This window comes from Typopeltis vanoorti, chromosome 7, assembly GCF_054136105.1.
Source record: "Typopeltis vanoorti isolate ZY-2024b chromosome 7, IOZ_Tvanoo_1.0, whole genome shotgun sequence".
Lineage (NCBI taxonomy): Eukaryota > Metazoa > Arthropoda > Arachnida > Uropygi > Thelyphonidae > Typopeltis > Typopeltis vanoorti.
In genome coordinates, this window is record NC_143555.1 from 28220042 (window position 1) to 28241817 (window position 21776).

The 21776-nt window shown below is 34.9% G+C and overlaps 1 protein-coding gene across 3 annotated transcripts in view; it reads right to left on the reverse strand.

The window, feature by feature from the left end:
• Positions 1-215: 215 nt before the first annotated feature.
• The window catches only part of LOC150104537 (uncharacterized), a 195127-nt gene continuing 173566 nt past the window's right edge, over positions 216-21776 (reverse strand). For 2 of the 3 annotated variants that reach the window (XM_090395743.1, XM_090395742.1), the window contains exon 6: positions 216-1378. In XM_090395743.1, the coding sequence (XP_090251869.1) occupies positions 1262-1378 (117 nt within the window). In that variant the 3' untranslated portion in view covers positions 216-1261. The remainder of the gene's footprint in view (positions 1379-21776) is intronic. The other variant, XM_090395744.1, reaches the window with a different exon arrangement.

Here is a 21776-nt window from a genome sequence, read left to right on the forward strand (position 1 = left end):
AAACTTCTTTGCTAGCTCACAAATTTTCATTTACGCACATATACATATATGAAACCGCATAACTCGGGGTATGACTGTACTCAGTATTTGGACTGAATAAAAGATCTTGTTAGATGCAATGTAATTAAACAAAATTATTTTATTTTTGCTAGCTTTTGGAATGTAAACCCCTTTTTTAATAATGAATCTTAGTCCCACATAACACACTACACAAGATTTTATTAGGAACCCAACTACTATACAAGGGTTATCTGTATTTTAGTTTGGCTGTAACATTATCATAAATGGAATTGAACTTCCCCTCTCTCTCTCCAGTTTGTTTAATAATGGACTTAAATAAGTGCATTAAATGGTAAATAATAATACCAGCTGCTAAATGAGTAGAAGACAACTAACTTTTTTTTTTGTTTGTTTAATATACAATTCTGACACATTAAATAAATCAAGTATGAAAATGGAAATTTATACACAACAGCTGTTATTATATTAAGATACTTTCATAATCACAGATTGTTTTTTAAAGGTGGGCTAACTAAGTGCCCACGCAAAAATACCCCTATTCTCCATATGTCATGATGAATCTGCATGCTGTTTAACATTTCTTACTGCAATATGATATACATTTGGCTGCAAGTGTCTTTCCACACACACACACACACACATATATATATATATATATATATATATATATAGCACAGCTTCTAAGATAGTAAGGCACTAGATAATCATATTAAAATATTTCAGGATAACACTAAAACAGGTATGAAAAAACATTAACTGTTTTGAATATACTCTTATTTGACACAAGGAACATATTTTCATGGGACAAAAGTCAAGCGGATCTTATTTAATGAAAACATTGTTTCTATATGATGAATCTGCATGTTGTTTAACATTTTATTTTTTCAAGAGAAAAATACCCAACTTATATATCTATAATCCATAGTTTAATAAGTTAGTCCCACCCTACTCTCTCAAAAAAATTATAATTAAAATTCAGTCACTTTTTTGCTAAATATAACATTGTTTCATTTAGTTCTCAACTGCATAAATTAACAAAAAATTTACTGTTTAAAATCTGTTTCATACATTGCACCTGTAGAAAAATAATTTATTTACCTGATACAAATTTATTCAAAAACTTATAATGTAATAAAATTTACTAAAAAGTTAAAATAACTTAAATCAAAGATCAGACGTGAAACTTCAGAAAAATAATGATTCTGAGAGGAGTTTTAATATTTGAGTATGATACACATCATTACTTGCTGAACCAATTGTTCTTTATGTAAACTAATGCAGCTAAGGTCACAGCAACACAGGCAACTCCAATGGTAATCTTCAGAGCTGTATTACCAACACTACTTAGCACTTTACCCTGTACATATGAAAAAGAAAATTAAAAACTCTTAAACATTTCTTCTATATATATATATATATATATATATGTATATTCAAAATTCATTTTTACTCGGTTGGAATATTATAAAAAAAAAAGGTTTAATGACTATTACCGAGAGAAAAGATGACAAGATATATTTAAAAATGATACTACTAGTTTCGTTACATGAACATCCTCAGGTATCAACAATCAAAGTATATAAAAAAAATTACAGAGACTTAAAATTGTGCTAACAGAACAAGTATAAAAAACAGTAGCATGTTTGAAAAAAATGCAAGTATGAGTTCCAAACAAACGAATACTACGCACTGTCGCAAGTGCGCCAGTACTGAACAGAAGCAACGTGTGCGTCAGAGAGAGATTGTAACTCAGGCTGTTGTTGATATGAGAGGAATCTAGAGAAATTTCCCTAGATTCAACAATCTTTCTTTCGAGTTCATCATAGCACACATGGATGTTAGCAGTTTGAGTCCAGTTTACAATGTGCTGGCGGCCTTCGTCTGAGTTAGCTGAAAAGAGAACGTGGCTAGAGAGAGCGCTAGCTCTAGTCCTGTTATAGGAGATATCTCTACGGGTGTTCATCCAAACGTAGAAGGATTGATTTAGCAGTCTGTCCATAGTATGGCTTTCCGCAATCACACAAAATCTTGTATACTCCTGGAAACTTCGTTCATTACTTAGCAAACATAAATAGAAACATCTTCCTACTTAGTTTCCAGGAGTATACAAGATTTTGTGTGATTGCGGAAAGCCATACTATGGACAGACTGCTAAATCAACCTTCTATGTTTGGATGAACACCGTAGAGATATCTCCTATAACAGGACTAGAGCTAGCGCTCTCTCTAGCCACGTTCTCTTTTCAGCTAACTCAGATGAAGGCCGCCAGCACATTGTAAACTGGACTCAAATTGCTAACATCCATGTGTGCTACGATGAACTCGAAAGAAAGATTGTTGAATCTAGGGAAATTTCTCTAGATTCCTCTCATATCAACAACAGCCTGAGTTACAATCTCTCTGACGCACACATTGCTTCTGTTCAGTATTGGCGCACTCGCGACAGCGCGTAGTATTCGTTTGTTTGGAACTCATACTTGCATTTTTTTCAAACATGCTACTGTTTTTTATACTTGTTCTGTTAGCACAATTTTAAGTCTCTGTAATTTTTTTTTTATATACTTCTTTGATTGTAACACCTGAGGATGTTCATGTAACGAAACTAGTAAACTAGTAGTATCCTTTTTAAATATATCTTGTCATCTTTTCTCTCGGTAATAGTCATTAAACCTTTATATATATATATATATATATATATATATATATATATATATATACTTTCATCGAAATATATATATATTTTGATGAAAGTAGGAAAAGGTGAACAGCAAAAAACAGAACCTTAACAAAATAAAATTTCCTATTACATGTTTCAATGTTTGGCTAATAAAAATACAATAGGCTTATTTGCTCTTCTGGGGTATGATGGATAATGACTATCCATATGAAGCAATATTACCGACCGATTTGCATATCAGGAATCATTGTCAAGGTCTTAGAGAAATTAGTCAAGAAAAGAATACAGGATTGGATAGATAAAAATGGGATACTGTATGGGGGAACAACATGGTTTTGTGAAGGGTAGATCATGCCTCAGTAACTTGATCACGTTCTATAACACAGTGACGGCTGAACTGGATAGGGGTAATGGGTTTACAGTGATACTACTGGACCTTGCCAAGGCCTTTGACAGGATACCACATGGAACCCTAATCAGTAAACTGGAGCAGATGGGAGATAGATAGGAGGGTGGTTGAAGGAGAGATACCAGAGAGTGGTTTATGCAGGAGTGGAGGCTAAAAGACGGCTTGTGACTAGTGGTGTGCCACAGGCCTCTGTTCTTGGACCACTACTTTTCAATTTGTTCATCAATGATATAGGAAAGGATTTGAGAGGAAGTCTTCACTTGTTTGCTGATGATGCAAAGTTGGGTAGAGCAATTGAGAATGCACAGGATGTCAAAATGTTACAGGATGATTTAGATAGTTTGGCAGACTGGGCTAGGAAAAATGGATGTCAATTTAATGTGGCAAAGTGTAAGGTTATGCACTTTGGGGTGAAAAGAATAGCAGCAGTATATCGCATTGGTGTAACCATACTCCAGGAGATTGATGAGGCCAGGGATTTGGGAGTGTTGGTGGATAGGGAATTGAAGTTTAGGGGGCACATTGCAAAAGTGACTAAATCAGCTCATCAAATCACTTGGCTTCTGAAAAATACTTTAACATGCAGAGACAAACAAGTTGTTGTTCCTCTGTATCAAGCCTTGATAAGATCCCATCTGGACTACTGTGCCCAGTTATGGGCACCAGGGTTTCTTCATGATGGGGAGGAAGTGGAGAGGATCCAGAGACGAGTGACCAAGATGATAGAAGGTCTGTGGAATGAACCTTATGAGAATAGGTTGAAGATTTGTGGGTTGCAGAGATTGGATGATAGGCGAAGGAGGGGTGATATGATTGAGACATTCAAATTACTGAAGGGTTTCTACAAGATTGATCCAGAAGATATTTTTGAAAATATGATTGGCGGTGGGAGGACTAGGGGGCCATGCATAGAAGCTGGGCAAGAGCGTGGTCGACAAGGGTGTTAGAGCTAGGTTTTTTACTTGGAGAGCGGTGAATGAGTGGAATAAGCTTCCAGAGTCTGTTGTGGGTGCTACGACCGTGAATGAGTTCAAGGCAAGGTATGATAGATACTGTGTCAATGTCGAATAGTTGTTCTTGACATGATGTTAGGGCCTCCCTCGATGAGTCTGTCAACTCCTTGGAGTTGCCCGGAACAATAATAATAATAATATGAATTTATTTTCTAATAAAATGAAAATCACAACATAATCAAAAGAATGGGGAAGGAAGGAGAGATGAACAGAATGTTTATGGCTGAAACAACTAAGGCTATGAGAACAGTTCTGACAATTTCTCTGTTTTGAGGGACAAAAAATTCTGCAACCTCTACACAAAATTTGACTGACTTGCTTTCAGCTGATAATATATAAGGCTTTGATACGTCCACATCTGGATTTTTGTATTTAGGTCTGATAAGTAAGCACCTTTGTGCAAAAAAGTATTTTGTCTCCCCCCCGCCCAGTAAAATATCGAAAATTTTTAAATAAACGTACATGTTAAAATAGATTTATCAAAACGATAAAAAAATAGCAAAAAATATCCTTAGCCCATCCATAGTACAGCTACTTCAGTGCTGTCTTCCAACATTTCAGCTTTCTGATAGTATTTTCTACCTTCAATACTGAAATATACCCATGATTACATTCCTCAGATGGATATTTTCTATCATTGTTCCATCAAATTTCTACTGCAGTCATTTCTATTTTTCTGGTTTGTGATGGCTTTTTTCTACCTCACTGATGTGATCCTTGACTGTATTCTTCTCGAATATTTTCTACAACTGTCTGTCACTTCTTATCTCCTTAAAACCCTTTCAAAGCAATTCCACCAGATGGCCATAAAATCTATTGTCAGTTTTTATATAATCTTAATTATATCTGATTCCTTTTACTGTACTCTTTTCTCAATTTCTAAGCTTTTTTCCCAATAATCACTAGAACATTTTGCCATCTTCATATTTATCTTCTATATTTTTGACCAAGGTCTATCCGTGAATTTTGTTTAGCCACTTTTAAACATAGCTTAGCTTTCTTACATTTTTCTCTGTATTCTCTCATGACATCTGTTTGTTTACTTACAAGGAGCTTTTGACACGATGTCTTCTTTTACAGGGTAAACTTTATTTTCTAGAGTCTGCCATAAAGTTTGGATTTTTCTAATTTTGCAAACAACTTTACCACATGCTTCCCTGGTCAAAGTTTACTTCAAATTTTGCCAGACATCTCCAAAGATTTGGTTCTTGTTTTCAAACTTTTACTTTTCACTTTTTTTTTTTTTCATACTTTAGTATATAATTTTCAAATCAAATGTACATTATTTTATCCTGAACAGTGTGAAAATACTGCTATCTGCAATAACACATTTCCATGTGACATGCACATCTTTTATGCTAGAAATCAGTGTTGTCATAACCAGGGCTTGAAAAATATTATCACCAGTCAGGCAAATATCTCACTCATCAAATAGCCTGAGTGTTCATATTCATAGATCTGGTTAGTTTATAGGCTTTTGTTAATGCTGTATGTTATTATCATTATGTGACACCTCCAGGGAGTTCAAAGATTCATCGAGGAAGGGGATCTACTCTACAACTCTCTGTCTCCATCACTCACTCAATCCACCAACTACAACAAACAGCAAATTTATGTTTTAAATAGTTCATGGCAACCTGATTTACAGACCAAACACGGAATTTTTACAAGCCATTTCAGGTCACCAACAAGCAGGGTGGTGGTCTCACACCGGGTGATGATGAAATTCATCTACTACCTAAAGACAATCACAAACATCCTTGGCTGTGGCAGGATTCGAATCTGCGACCTGTTGGTTGGAGACTGGATACGCTAACCACTCAGCCAAATCTATTCTGGATTGGCATGTTGAGATATACTGATTACCTAACAATAAGACTGAGTGCTCTCTAAAGATAATTTGATGCATGCATATCCTACCTTGGTTGTATTCCATTATGACAAAATCAGCAATAAACTGACAAAACGGGAATTTGTAATGACCAGCACTGTCCCAACAGATGCAATAAATAAGGTAAACATGCAAAGAAACTATTTATGACAAAATATGACACAGAACTAGTGGGCCAAGTGGATAGCATACACACTCTCCAACCAATAGGTTGTGGGTTCGAATTCCACCTTGGGCATGAATGTTTGTAAAAACCTGCTCTAAATGAGCATGATAGCTCTTTGAGTTTATGGGACCTATCTTATTTTATTTATTTTTTTTAAAGTAATTAAAACTGGGTTAAATCAAAATTCCTCTTCTGATTTTTTAACTCAACTAAAAATTTTCACTTTGCTTAAACTGACAAATTTATAAACTATACTATGTCACAGTAATATGTCAAATAGCATTTAGAGTGGTTTTATATTTTAATAACTCTTTTACACGGTGATCAACATTCATATTTATGAATTTAGGGACACAAAACACACGTGGTGAAAAGATTATTTTACTGATTAATAATAAAATAATAACTTGACGTTTCGACCCCTGTATTATGTTAACAAACCTTGACAGGTCTTTGCTGCCAAACTGAAATGTTTTTAAAAGCAAAAATCTAGCATTAAAAAAGCTTTGTCTCTAATGAAAAAGCTTTACTAGCTTCCTACAAAGCTGCATATAAAATAGCTACGTGCAAAAAGCCCCACACTATCGGAGAAGACCTAATTCTAGGGCATGATTGATACTGTGGAAACTATGCTTGGAGAAAGTTTTACTAAACAACTATAGTGCATACCCTATCAAATTATACTGTTGCTCGGTGAATTGGTGATATATGTGAACATATGCAGCAATGACAACTTTTGTCAAAGCTTTGTGACCAATTATTCTCAATTCAGCTTCGCGAGGCAACAGATAGCAACAAGGATTGTCATTTAATTACTTATGTTCAATTTTGTGATGGATTATCAGCAGTTGAAGAGTTACTGTTTTGTAAACTAATAGAAAGAAGAGGCATAGCACTTGAATTGTTCAAAATATTGGACAATTTTATATGAAAGGCAAACATACATACAGTGGAAAATTTGTGTTGGAATTTGCACTGATGGTGCTCGAGTTATGTCTGGAAAATTTAAAAGTTTACAAGCCTTTGTGAGGGAAAAATTCTCACAATGTATTTGGACACATTGCATGATTCATAGAGAAGCTCTTGCTGCAAAGGAAATGAGTCCTGGTCTAAAAAACATTGTGTTAACAACAGTTATAACCTTGGTGAATTATATAAAAAAAGGGACCCTTAAAATCAAGACTGTTTTCTGAACTTTGCAAAGACATGGAGTGGAACATCCAATGTTACTATTTTACAAGACAAGATGGTTATCACAGGGAAAATATTTACATGTTTACAAATTAAGAGATGAAATAGCAATCTTCTTTGAAGAGGAAAATCACGAAGCAGCAGAGAAAATTAGAAACCAGTTATTTGTGATGAAATTGAGCTACTTGGTGGACATATTCGAGAAATTCAATATATTAAACCTGCAACTCCAAGGAAAAAATACACATATCTTAGAGATCAGTGACAAAGTTGATGCTTTTTTGTAAAAAACTAGAGTTATGGAACAGAAAGGTAAAGCAACAAAAATTAGAAATGATTGCAAATGTGGATGGAATTTATCAACACCTACAAGGCAAAAGAGCAACACACATCAAAGTTTTATTTGCAACTATTGAAAATCATTTCATTGTTATTGTTTAGTTTTACTTAGTTGCTTGGTATATTTTGCAATGTTGATATGTTCCTGTAAGCGTAACTAGTTTATTCAATACAGTGGATTATTATTTTATTATTGTATTTTCAGAGTGTATTTTATGTTTTTGTTTTCATATTGTTTTTGTGTCAATAAATAGGTTCATGAAATGCTTTTGTTTCAATGAAGTAGTTTTTCCTTTGATTTCCACTTTGAGAATCACTGATTTACCTGCTTAACCCTTGGTATGCAGTTATATATTGCTTTTGTCAGATACTGCCTTGTGAGTTTCCATGCATTGTCAACATCTGTTCTGCTCAGCTCATCTATCCAATATACTGATGCTAACTGACTACAGAGTTTCCTATAATCACCTGCTTCATACTTCCACATGTATCCATTTTTGGCAGTAACCTTTTCTTGTTTCATCACTTCTCAAACAAGTATCTCATTATCACTCTAGCCAAGTGGCAGCAGTGTCAACACCTCATTAACAACTACTGAAGTTATCACCAAATCCAAAACATTAAAGCCTCTAGTTGCTTCAATCACATGCTGCTTAAGATACTTATCTCTAAGAAATTCCACAAACTCGCTCTCTTTGTTCTCATGAAGTATCTCCTCCTTCCATTCTATATTCCTGTAATTAAAGTCTCCTATCAGGATCACCTTCTTTTTACATGCCCAACTCATTTGTCTAAACATATCACAATCAGTATTCTCCACATTTCCTGGCCTATAACTGCATCCTATCAATATATTAACCTGTTTATTTCAACTTCACATTCACTTCCAAACACAATTCCTCTGTAATCATTAACAGCAGTTAAATGATTACAGAGGAATGTAATCATTCAACTCCCCCTCCTCTTTTCACATTTCTATCCTTCTAGAAAATTATATATCCTTCTAATTCTATTCCCGACATCACATCCTCAGACAACCAAGTTTCATATATTCCAATTACTTTTGGGCATACCGTCTTAATCAATGCCACAAACTTAGCTCTCTTTTCAAATACTGCTTACATTTGTGTATAAACATAATCGCTGTGTATTTGAGGCCATTCTACCAGCACCAACATTCTCTCTTCTAGCTGTTATACCACACCTCTCTCTTCAGTCTGCTTAATCCTGTTTCCCTGATCCTGACTCTGATTTCCATTCCTACATGTCTCATCCTCACCTTTATGCATTCCATCATCTTGTGCTGCTGCAACCACATCTTCAACCTCTTATTTATCTTCCTCCTGCCATAAAATCTGTTTATTTGTGCTGTCCAGCTTCACAAGTAGACTCTGATCATTTAATACATTAACTTATTGACTCTGTGCCTTCTCAGAAAACAACAGACTTTCAAAATTCCCGACACCAAACCTATTCAAATGTAGGCAATCAACTTTAACCCATTCCAACTTCCCTTCAAATGTAGTCCATCAGCTTTAACCCGTTCTAACTTCTCCTTCAAATTAACTCCTCAGATTTACAAATGAACCTCTTTTGCCTCACACAACTCAGCCATCTTACTATTCATTATCTCTAATCTTCTTCTCAGTTCACTGTTGTCATATCTGGGCAACGCGCCTATGACTTTCCCAACAACACTATTCTTATTTACCTACTGCAACAACTTCCTTAAGTCTCTATCAACATTCTTTTTGTCCCCAACTAAATCATTTGTGCCTATGACTACTACTAATTTTGACATCTGATCTTTCCTTTTCTTCAATGCATCAGTTATTTCCTTCATTGTTCCACTGGGAAAGCATGTTTTGTGCACTTTATTAGTAATCACACCTCTAATGATTGAGTCCCCATACAATGAGGACTCGATCTCAAGAGAAGAGTTGGAATCTAGAGAAGAGCTGGCTATCATCTGCCAACTCTTTTCTAGATGTTTGTATTCAAATAAAATGGATTTAATGCTCTTCAGTTCTTTTTATGCTATATTCTGGATGAAATTTTAATTATAGAGAAGAGCTGAATTGCATTTCCTCAGTCTGTTACAGAATTAATCATTTTCAGAGGTGTTTTCTAACAGTGATTTGAAGAGAGCAGTTGGTTACCTTGATGGACCTGTCGTTTCATTCTGGATGTCTCCATGAATGCAGGTTGCAAAGTTTCCAGCAATGGTGATCTTCTCCACTTGTTTACTATCACTCTGATTAAAGATTCTTCTCATCTAGCTAGAGATCTATTAGTTAGTTATCTCTCTTGGATACTGGTATGTGACATGATAGGTCCACCTGTTGTCATTGAGTCTTGCAATATGACCTGCCCACTGTGCCTTGTCATATATGGTTTTCACTCCTTTCACTCTGGTTAATTTTCTGATAGTTCAATTTGTAATGTGGTCTTTTTTACTTATCCCTAAGTTCTTCTTTCCATGACATGCTGGGTGGTTTTTAGACTAAGTTCTTTTTGTGTGGTGCTCCAAGTTTTGGAGGCATAGGTTTAAGATGGGAGGACACAGTTGTTGAACATGCTAGCTCTTATTTTAATATCTAACTTAGGATCTGTGATTATGGATTTGATACAGTTGAAGGTCCATGCAGCTCTTTTTCTTTTTGATATTTCTTCGGAAATATTGTTGTCCATGTTTATTGTTTGATCAAGGCATATATAGGATTCTACACTTTCTATGGTGAAATTGTTTCGTTGGATGGTGTGGGTTTGGCAGTATTTGTTTCTCATCCATTTGATTCTGTTAGAGTGAATTTTTAGTCCTGTTTTATTACAGACATCATGCACTTGAAGTGTTGTTTCAAGTTGCAGAAAGTCTTGAGCTATGAGTATTATATTGTCTGCAAACATTAATATTTGGAGCAGCTCTCCATCAATGTTTATGCCACCTTTTAAGTCAATTTTCCTTAACGTGCTTTCCAGAGTACACGTAAAAATGTTTGGTGATATGACATCACTATGTTGCACACCTCAGTTTATGGTAATAGTTATAGGGTAGTTGAATAAGATTATTTGTGTAGAGCTACCAGTGTTAATTTGATTAGATTGATATAGACTGCATCAATGCCTTGTTCTACTAGTGCTTGTAAAACAGCATTATGTTCTATGGTGTCGAAGGTGTTTTTAAAGTGGATAAATAGAAAGCAAAGAGGGATCTGGTATTCTGTGCATTGTTCACTAAGTTGGGTGACTACTTGTATGCAATCTATTGTAGAATAACTTTTTTTTTTCTTTCTGAATCCTGCTTGTTCTTTACTCTTATTTTCTTGAAGGGAGGTTTTTGATTCTGTTTGATATAATTTTTATCATTAACTTATATATATTTATATATGTGTGTGTGTGATAGCAGACATAGAGGAGAGTAATTCTTGATGTCTTCTATGTTGCTTTTCTTCAAGAGAATCGTATCTGATGTCTTCCATTTTGATGTAATTTTCCTTTTTTTTAGGTGCCAAGTAAATTTTTCGCTCAAGCTATATAAGCCTCTGGTCCTCCTTGTTGAATTATCTTCAGTTTTCATCTAATCGATGCTGGGAGCTGTATTTGGTTTCTTATTTTTGAGTTCATATTCTACTTCATCTGGGAGCACTTCCTAGTACATCGTATATATTATCAAGTTTTGGTTCAGGTAAAGGATATTTTGATGCAAAAGGTCATTAGAAGTCTTGGACCATCTTTTCCATTTTTGTTCTGTTTGTGTGTGTTCTTCCATTTTGAACTACTAGTGCTGTTGGGACTGGTCTTTTCACAGTTATATGAAAGGGATCTTTTTTCTTAATACTTTTCAAATAATTTTACATTCAAGTTGTGAGTTTGGTTTAGCTTTCAGTTCTCTCTCTTTTTTTTTTTTAATTCAAATTTTGTATGGAGAGTCTTTCTTTTTTGGAGTGTTCTTTATTGACTTTAGAATTTTCCATGCACATGGATAGATTTTCCAGGAGCCTGTCATAATCCTAGTTGATCAAACTTTATTTGATTAACAGACTGCTTAAACAAATCAGAAAACTGGTCTTTTCACAGTTACATGAAAGGGATCTTTTTTCTTAATACTTTTCAAATAATTTTACATTCAAGTTGTGAGTTTGGTTTAGCTTTCAGTTCTCTCTCTAGTTTTTTTTTAATTCAAATTTTGTATGGAGAGTCTTTCTTTTTTGGAGTGTTCTTTATTGACTTTAGAATTTTCCATGCACATGGATAGATTTTCCAGGAGCCTGTCATAATCCTAGTTGATCAAACTTTATTTGATTAACAGACTGCTTAAACAAATCAGAATCTAAATATTTGCTTCACATAGCAGTTATCAGTCAGAAATCAGAAAGACACAGTGACACATCAAGTCAAAGAATTGGTTACAAATTTAAGTTATGAAAAATCACAACCTTTTGAGGTCTATACTGTCACTTCATAGTGTACATTTCTTCAAGCACAGATTCATGCATATCAGCTATTTCAAAGTGCATGATTTGAGTTCAGTCTTAGTTAATAAAGCACTTACATTAAAATGCATATGAAATAAACTGCCATCTTATATTTTTGATTTGTATTCAGGATTTGTTATTAAAACATATGGTTTCTGAATCAATTATCTTAAATAGCAGATTGATAAGACGTTGAGCTATTTAGTACATTAATTCAGAAATATCCATATGAGATCAAACATGAATAGTTGTTCCCTCCCCTCCACACACACAACAATAACAAAAAAAAAAAAAAAAAAAATGTATTTATTCTATCACACGTTATACCACTTGGAATCGCAATTAAAGAAAATAATCCACAGCCATATTACAACAATTTACAACAGTACAAAAAAAAAGCACACAACAGTGAACTTCCTAAGTCTTCAATTTCTAAGTGATTTCTAGATGGCAGATGTCTTTCATCCCCAGTAAAATACCACCACCACCATGCTTATGGAGGAATGAAGCGGTTACTGCCATGTTTTGTCTCCAGAGTAAGATCTCTAGTTTCTGTCTCCTAGTTTCTTCCAACATGGAATGCAGCTAAGTGGCCTTGCTGAGCATGCTTCTCAATGTTATTAACGAATTCAGGAGGCAGCACCTCCTGCATGTAAAGGACACAGAAGGAAAGCAGTTTATGCATACTGGCTACTAGTATATGGGACTGAATCCAATGGCAACAAACACGTTGCCATTGGATTCAGTATGTTGTCACTGAACCAACATACTGAATCAATGGATTCAGTGTGTTGCCACTGATCATCTGTTAACTTCCTGATCAACAGGTAACTAATCTTACTACTAGTTTTTTCTGTCAGGTTGTGCTCAGATTAAGTATAAGTATAGTAGCATGAAAGGGAACAGTCGCAGTCACACTCGGAGTCTGCACACTCCCTGCATGGGAGTTGTGTACATTAGTCCTTCACTTCAGATATATGCACTTCTAAGTTTCCTGCATCAATCCATCATGAAAGATAACCATACAAATGATAGCATCATTGCAGATTTTAAACCCCCCCCCCTCCGTAAAAATAAAAAAAACTCAAAAGCCGAAACGCCACAGAATTTCATGTAATAAAAGCTTGCACATCCAAGGAATCAATACAAACAATGATATACACCATCACTTTATAGGCATCAAAACCTGATTTTATTCCTAACCAAATCCCAAATGGCATTCTCCCTAACTACTCTCCACCTTAGCTATCCCAAATGCATCTGACATGGTGCATTCTATAAAATAAATAAAGGATGAATATATGCTTCTGTCAAATCAGACATTCCTTGCTAAAGGCTATCAAATCTCTTAACCAACTAAGGGAAGACTGATTTATCTTCTTCCAGTTGGTAATGCTGTAGTGCCATAGAGAACAAAACGTGCCTCTAGTCTTATCCATAGTTCTTCCTTTACAGCAATCATCTATAACTTCAAAATCGTATTCACAGTTTGCAAACAATAGTGCACACCAATTCCCTTCTTTATTCAAGAAACTCTGTAGTACTCGATTGAAGCTTCAAGCCTTTTCCATAACCAATGTCTAAAACACTGACCTTCTCACCATTCTCAAGTGGGGAGAAGACAACTTAGTGCATTTCAATGCTTTTTAATATGTTCACATTGGTGCATAGGAAAACTGTCACTGACAACTTGGCCATGGGGCAGGCCGAGAGTATACATCTTGTAATGTTGCATAAGACTGGTCCTTCGATTATAATTAAATCTGCAAGGAGGGGGGGGGGATGTGTTTGTTTCAGGATATTAGAAGACAATAATTAAGAAGTATACTATATTTGGCTGATATATTTGAATTACTAAAAGGTGGAAATATGTCAATCAACATTAATCAGTCATGAGAATGACAAATATGAGGGCAAGAAAGAACAAGTGTGAATAGAAATAGTTTCATTACTGGCAAATTAATTATTAATAAATTTACAACTGTGTTATTTGTGTGTTCAATAAGTTGCTGAGGTGGAGCAAATTACATGTGATCCTATAAACTCTAGACATGCATGTTTGCATTTATGATGGGAAAAAAATTAAATTTATGCAAAGAGGGAAGGAGATTTGGTTGTGAAATAAAAATAACTATCACATAATATCACAAGATCAGATTCATACAGGCATGGCGGAATACGTGTGGATTGATGAAGAAGCAAATCATCTTGTACAATTTGTTGTAATTGCTATGCATATTTATTTCTGTTTCATTTATATTTCACTTTGTGTTCTAAGAATTTTCTTTTATTCGCAAATGATCAGTATACACTTTTTTACACGGTAACATATCCTAATCCTAATTTACGCTCATACGTAGACCTACACTTTTTACCGTGTAGGCATTTGGAACCGAAATCCTACGAAACAGGTTGGTTACTCCTTATTCCTGGAGATATCCTATGACTGTAGCCTGTGTGTTCATGGGGCTGGTTTGCTTGCTTGCGGGATGAAAACCCCAGATAAACTGGGGGAGGGGGGGGACCCTGCTGCCCACGCCCAAGACCAGCTAACTTGGCTATGGCTGAGGAAGATCCTTGAGCTTCTCACATCGTCGACGGGAATCAAACCTAGGACACTCCTTCCACAGGCATATGGTTGTGAAGTGCATAGCCACTAAGCTAACCACGCAGACACAGTAATATATACATAAATAATTTCCAATCATCATCAGAATTATCTGCTTTTTTGCAAATGTTACCTTCATCATCCCCCCCCCCCCCAGCAGTTCTTCTATCTTATTAATAATAGATATCCACAACATATGCTAGTATTTTGTTGGAGATCAACAGATACAATCCACTTTTTTATAATAATTAGCTTAAAATAAATTATCTTTATTTATGAATTTTTACTCCTTATGTGTATTCTTTCCAAAGACTGAAATGAAAATGTTCCTATAAAGTTAAAAAAAAAAAAAAATCCCACAGAAACAAACTGTAGATGCAAGAACAAGTAGTCTTTGTTGTAGGAATAAATATGGCTGAAACATTTACAGCCTATGTACTATATTTAGTATAATAACAATTAGTATAATAAGCAACAACTGGAATGAAAATGACCCTACATAATGAAAAACACCTCCCTTCCCAAAAGACATTTTACTGCATACATATACACGCAGAGCAGTTTTATTGTAGCACCAAACACAATATCTAACTAAATACATTTCTACTAAAATTCTCTTTCAAATTTTTAGTTATAGAAAATGTGATAATGCATGTTTATAATGTAAGTCATTTGGTGAAGAAAGCAAACTATTTATGCCCAGAAAATTGTTTAATGTAAATAAAAGTGTACATGGTTGTGCTAGGTATGCGATGCTCATCCACCAAGCAGTGATATTGCCAATATTATATTTTTGCATTTATTCCCATTAAATACTCCCCTAATTGTTTCCCTGATTTCTAAACATAAACAAACATACTAATGCTTTGTGAAGAGTACACTTTTTTAACGCATAAACATTGCATCACATTCGTGTTAACAGCCCCGGTGTGCATACAAAATACACCTTGGAGCCCTTTGAAAGGATGTACAGATGGCGCAGTGGGTCAAATTCTTAACGTTCTAGTAATTTTAAAAAACTCAGAAGGCGAAGCAGGGTGAGATCTGAGACAATAGCACCTAGAGGCAGTGATTGGGTATTGTGTCAACCAATCCAACTGAACGTTGTCATTTGTAACATTGCCATGTGTAACACAACACATGGCACTGTTGTGTTACAGGTCTTGTGACCACTCATGTGGGACCAATATAAAGTTATTACCACAACTTCAGGATAATTAGGTTTTTTTTCCACTGTTATATTGGGAAATGTGATGAATATGTAGATTTTCGATCCATACAATCAAATTATAGGAAGGAATATATTGGATTTACTTGGCCGTATTAATACAATTAAATGAGACTAGTTTTGCTATATATACTTGTGTCTTCTGGGTTAGGATTATCATCATCATCAAATTCCAACCACGTACCCTCAAGGGATGTACAGGATGTGATAGTATTGGATGAAAAATTTACATCATTACTAACTTCCTATCTACAATTTTCCTCCAAATCAGTTTGTTACCTGTCAAAACTCCAACATTATCAGATATTATATTTCTATCTACTAAGGCACTTTTTACCATATATTGGCAGGAAAAAGATTGGCAGGAAAAAGACCCACAGGATGACCAAGATGTAGGTCAACCTGTGGGTCTTTTTCCTGCCAATCTGGCAGAGAACGCTTGTTTTGTAAATCTTTCCTCGCCCATTCTGTTTAAGTAACCATACCACCTGAGATTAGCTCTGCTAACGCATTCCTGGATGCTGACAATGTAAAGTTTTGTAAAGTCTTTCCTAATATACTCATTTTTAATATTATATTGCCATTGATGCCATCTGTTCATGCCCCTAATCTTTCTCAGGACTCTCATATCTATGGTATCTAGTCTTTGGTCAAGTGTTTTGCTTCTGACCGAGATCTCAGGTCCGTAAGTTAAAATTTGTTTGAACACTGCCATGTATACAGCTAAGTTAGTGTTCCAACTAATTTCTCTCTTATTCCATATAAATTTATTCAGCTGACTTCCTACCATACTAGCTTTGTTGATTCTGATGTCTATTTCCATATTTAATTTACTATCTTCACTAAAAATTGTGCTTAAGCAGCTGAAATGTTTCACTTGTTCTATAGGTTCTCCATTCACAATGCAGTTGATATTTTCAATGCTTCTGCCTATTTTCCTCGTCTTTGCCTTGTTATTGCTGACCTTCATACCATATCTATTACAACAGTTATTCAATTTAGTCAGGGAATCTTGCAGACTTGTAACGGATTTATTTAGAAGTATAACATCATCAGCATAAAGCAAAGAGCTGAGATTAACATCTCCAATTCTGATATCAGGTTCAATACCACTTTCCTTCATAATATGATTCATATAGATAATGAATAGCAGATGGGGATAATACACATCCTTGTCTGACACCAGATTTAACATTAAACCATCTATCTTTACCTCCTTTAATTCTAACTGCTGACTGACAACCAATATAAAGACTAAGTATTGCTTGATATAATGTCCCACTGACACCACATAATGTATTGAATAGTTTCTCTCTTGGCACCTTGTCATATGCCTTTTCGAGATCTACAAAACTTAAATACAGATCTTTGTTATATTCCCATGCTTTCTCAACTATTTGTCGTAAAGTGAAGATCTGATCCTGACAGCCTCTATTTGGCCTGCATCCAGCTTGTTCTTCACCCAGCTTCTCTTCCACAATCCTTCTCAATTGTTTCTCAGGTATACTTGCGTAAATTACCAGGGACACCCAGTAGAGAAATTCCTCTGTAATTCCCGCATTGTTTTATTTCGATTTTTATATATGGGTACTACTATGAGAGCTCTAATCCAATCATCCGGAATTCGTCCTTCTGTCCAGGCCTGCTGAACTATGCAGTGCAGTCAACTGTAAAACTTTTATACCTCCATACTTGAGCATTTCTGGTAGAATATCATCTATTCCTGCTGCTTTTCCACATTTGAGGCCTTCGATGCCTTTTTCTACTTCAAGTATGGCTATGTATGCCTGACTGCATGTCTGGTCAGTGTTTTTTACCACTGTGCTGCCATCTTGTTTCATTTAACAATTTTTCAAAGTAATTACTCCATACTTCAAGGATATCTTTTTCTCCAGTTTTCATGTCACCTTTATCATCTCTAATTCCTTTCACAGCACTCTTTCCTCCATTTCTGAGCTTCTTCAACAACCCCAGAATATCTTGCCACCTTCTTGATATTTATTTTCTATGTTCTTAGGATTAGGATGAAAAAAAATTACAATAAAAGGCTAACATGAACCATAACATTACTAAAATAGAAACATCTCAGAATTGTTACAATAATTTAAAATGGAAAACATGTGGGGCACATGGAAGCTGGCACAGGTCATTTACTGTTCAGTGATGTGAAAAAAGATCTAATGAGTGATTTCCAAATATCATTGGAAATCACTCATTAGTAAGTGATTTCTCTTACAATGATATTCCTATTCAATGCTATGATGTGTGTGAGTGTGTGTAGGAGAAATGAAAAGCTAGCCCAAGTCGTCCTCTCTGTTGTTACTCTCATCTCCAATATGCTCTTTTCATCTAATTTTCAAACTTCTGGATGTCTGCCTACAAAGGCCACAAGAACATGGAATATTATAAACCCCTAGGATGCTTACTAAAAGGGTTGTGGTCTTTAGGTGAATGTAATAAACCTCGTATAATCAAAATGAGTCATTACTAGATATCACAAGATTTGAGAAAGCTAGTGATCTTCAGAGAAAGTCTATCTCTGAAGTATAAGGGAGGGAAATAGAAGTTCTGTAGAGAATGTCAAGATTTTGTTGAGGAGGAGGAATAGAGAATGTAATTTTCCCTTCAGTTTGTCTTCATTTCTTGTAATAGAGATCATCCTTTTCTTGAGCATATGCATAATACCTAGTTTTTGTGATATATGGTGCAAGAGGATGAGTGTAGGTAACGACCTATATGAATGGGCTTGTGGCCTTCACATAAGAGAGAAGCATCCTTCAGCTTTTTTTGAAATCAAAACATCTAGAGAAATCTTAAACATGTAATCAGTTGTATTCATGATGACTATTGAATTACTTTTGTCAGCTTTTATTATTATATCCTCATTCTTTTTTAAATTTGAAAGAGTCCTTTTGACAAACATCCTTGTATTTATAATATTCCATGTCCTTGTGGCCTTTCTCACAAAACTTCTAGGACAGACATCTAGAAGTTTGGAAATCAGACAAAAAGAGCATATTGGAGATATCAATAACAACAGAAAAGAAAAAGACAGCTCAGACCTAGCTTTCCATTTCTTCCACACACATAACTATGAATGGGATAAGAGCTCCATATTTTACATAGAAGACAACTTCACTTTCTGCAACATAAAAGAATCTATGCTATCTGCTCACAAGGCACACTCAATATAAACCAAGGAATGATCCAATGTGATATTTGGAAATTGCTCATTAGAACTTTTCACACGTCACTAACTTTTCAGCCAACTATTATGCACTGCCACTGAACAATAGCTGACCCGTGACAGTTTCCATGCTTCACATTTTCCATTTAACTTAATGTAATGATTCGTAGATGTTTCTGGATTTTAGTAATGTTATGTTAGCTTTTTATTGTAATTTTTTGTTCATCCTAATCCTAACCCAGAAGAAGCCACAAGTATATGTGGTGAAACTAGTCTGTTTCATTTAATATTATTAATATGGCCAAATAAAGCCAATATATTCCTTCTTATTTGCAAATATATTTGAAAGCATAAAATTTAGCAACTTTAAAATTATCTGTAGACCAAACTTTAAATTTGCTTACAAAATAGTTGGACAAGTAGATGAATTTCACTGCCTAGTGTAATGTCCTACTTGCTTAGTAAAGGCTTGAAGTACTTTTTAAGTACAATCGTTACTCAAGTTTGGACTCAAGAGTACCGATTTGCTATTCTCTATTTCTTCTAGATGGTGGCCCACAAGTAACTGTATTTATTATTATTATTATTATTATTTGTTTTTTTGTTATAATGAAATACAGAAGCTGGAGTTTTTTTATTAGTTGTAAAAAACCACATCGCATAAATGCCTTCCTTTTTCTACTTCACAAAGACAGGCCCTTTCTACGGCATGTTCCATGGCAGCTGTTAATGTTTCTGGCTGCAGTACCGTAATTTCTGCATGAATGTTCTCCTTTGGCTGTTCGACTGTCTAGGACTTATTCACATACACCTTTTCTATCAGGTAACCAATAGGAAAAAGTCAGGAGCAGCCAGATCTGGAAAACATGATGGTTAGTTAATTTCAAATCTTCATGAAATTACTCAGATAATCACAAGCTTGAACAATTTTGTTTTGTTGTTAGGTTGTAAACTTCTCCATGATTAATTTCCCAAATGTACCTTAGACTACCTGAAAAAAGTTATTCACATTTTAAATGTGACTTATGGAATCACCCTGTAGTATACAATATGAAATGTAAAAACCTCTGAAATCTCCAGATTCACTTTAATAAATATGGATGACCACAGTTCTGATTTCAAATGTCCATTTTCAATCTGTAAATGCCACAGACACACACATCTACTTTTTCCAACAGAAATTTAACTATCAGCTACTTAAATCATCACAATCCCTTCCCAATTATAAATCCCCCCCCCCATCTAGTATTCGTTAGCTATGCCAACTCTGATATCATAATGACAGAGAAACCAACCTATTTTTATCTTCTTTGACCAAAATATTCTTCCCTTCTATCAAGTTAGCTATCTCTACTGTTTCTCTAATACCACCAACCATTTGTGAACTTTTCAATTTCGTTTCTTTAAACCTCAATTTTTCCATTTAAATCTTCCTAATTGCAAAATTATCTCCTTGGCAAATGTTTAATGTTCACAGTTGAAATGGCTTTTTTAGACCTTTTCTAACTGTCAGATAATATGGATAGCAAAGCATTTGCTATCACCATTGATTTCACACGAACTATTCACAAAACTTTATATGTGATAGTTACAACTCTTCAAATGCTACTTTTTTTCCTGTCACCAATAAACCTCCTGATGTTGCTTGTCTTTCAGACATATGGAATATTAACATCCAGCCCCTGATGATATAATGCTGGGAAATTGATTTAAAAATATCTTACATTTATTTATATATATGTGAAGCATCAAACACAAGTATATAAAGGAAAAGCATTCAGCAATTAGTTATGAATTGTGCATAACTCTTTAACACATACATTAAACAGAAATTAGAACTACTACTAACGTGGGTGGTCTGAAAAGTTCTCGGCCTCAACCATAAATGGCGAGACTATTGGCAAGATTTTTTTTTCTAAGTTGGTACATCTGTCATAAGCATCCATGTGAAATTGCAAGTCATTCTATTGAGTAGCTTTTTTTATACAGTTGTTGGAAGCCAAAGCAATGTCTGTATCCCTTGAAATGGATAAAATTGAGTATTGTGCAGTTTCTTTGTAAACGAAGGTTTAACGGCAAAAGAAATTCATTCGAAGTTCATAAAAGTTTATGGGCACTCTTTTCCTTCATTTTCGACAATTAAGAAATGGGCTGCCGAGTTTAAACGCGGCCGTACCAGCCACGTTTAAACTTGGCTCCATGTGAAGGACGTCCAAAAATTGTAAAAACACCAGAAATCATTGATCAAGTACACCAAGCATGTCAAACTCAAAGGCTAACATGGGCCAAATAAATGAGTTTAAGTTTATGTGGGCCGCAAAAAACAAAAACTTCAATTTTCATAAAAACGCAGGTTTATTTTGAAAAGTACAGTATAAAAAAAGAATAACGAAAAAATTAATGTTTTCTCCCTGACACTTGACATCTCTTCTCTGCTACTATCTTTCCTACTTCGGGGGAAATCTTGTTAGCAGTGATTATTTTCAAAACTGATCCAAGGTGAATGTCAGTAATTCTGGATCTGACAGGAGACTTATTTCCCTTCATAATTGTAAATAACTGCTCACACTGA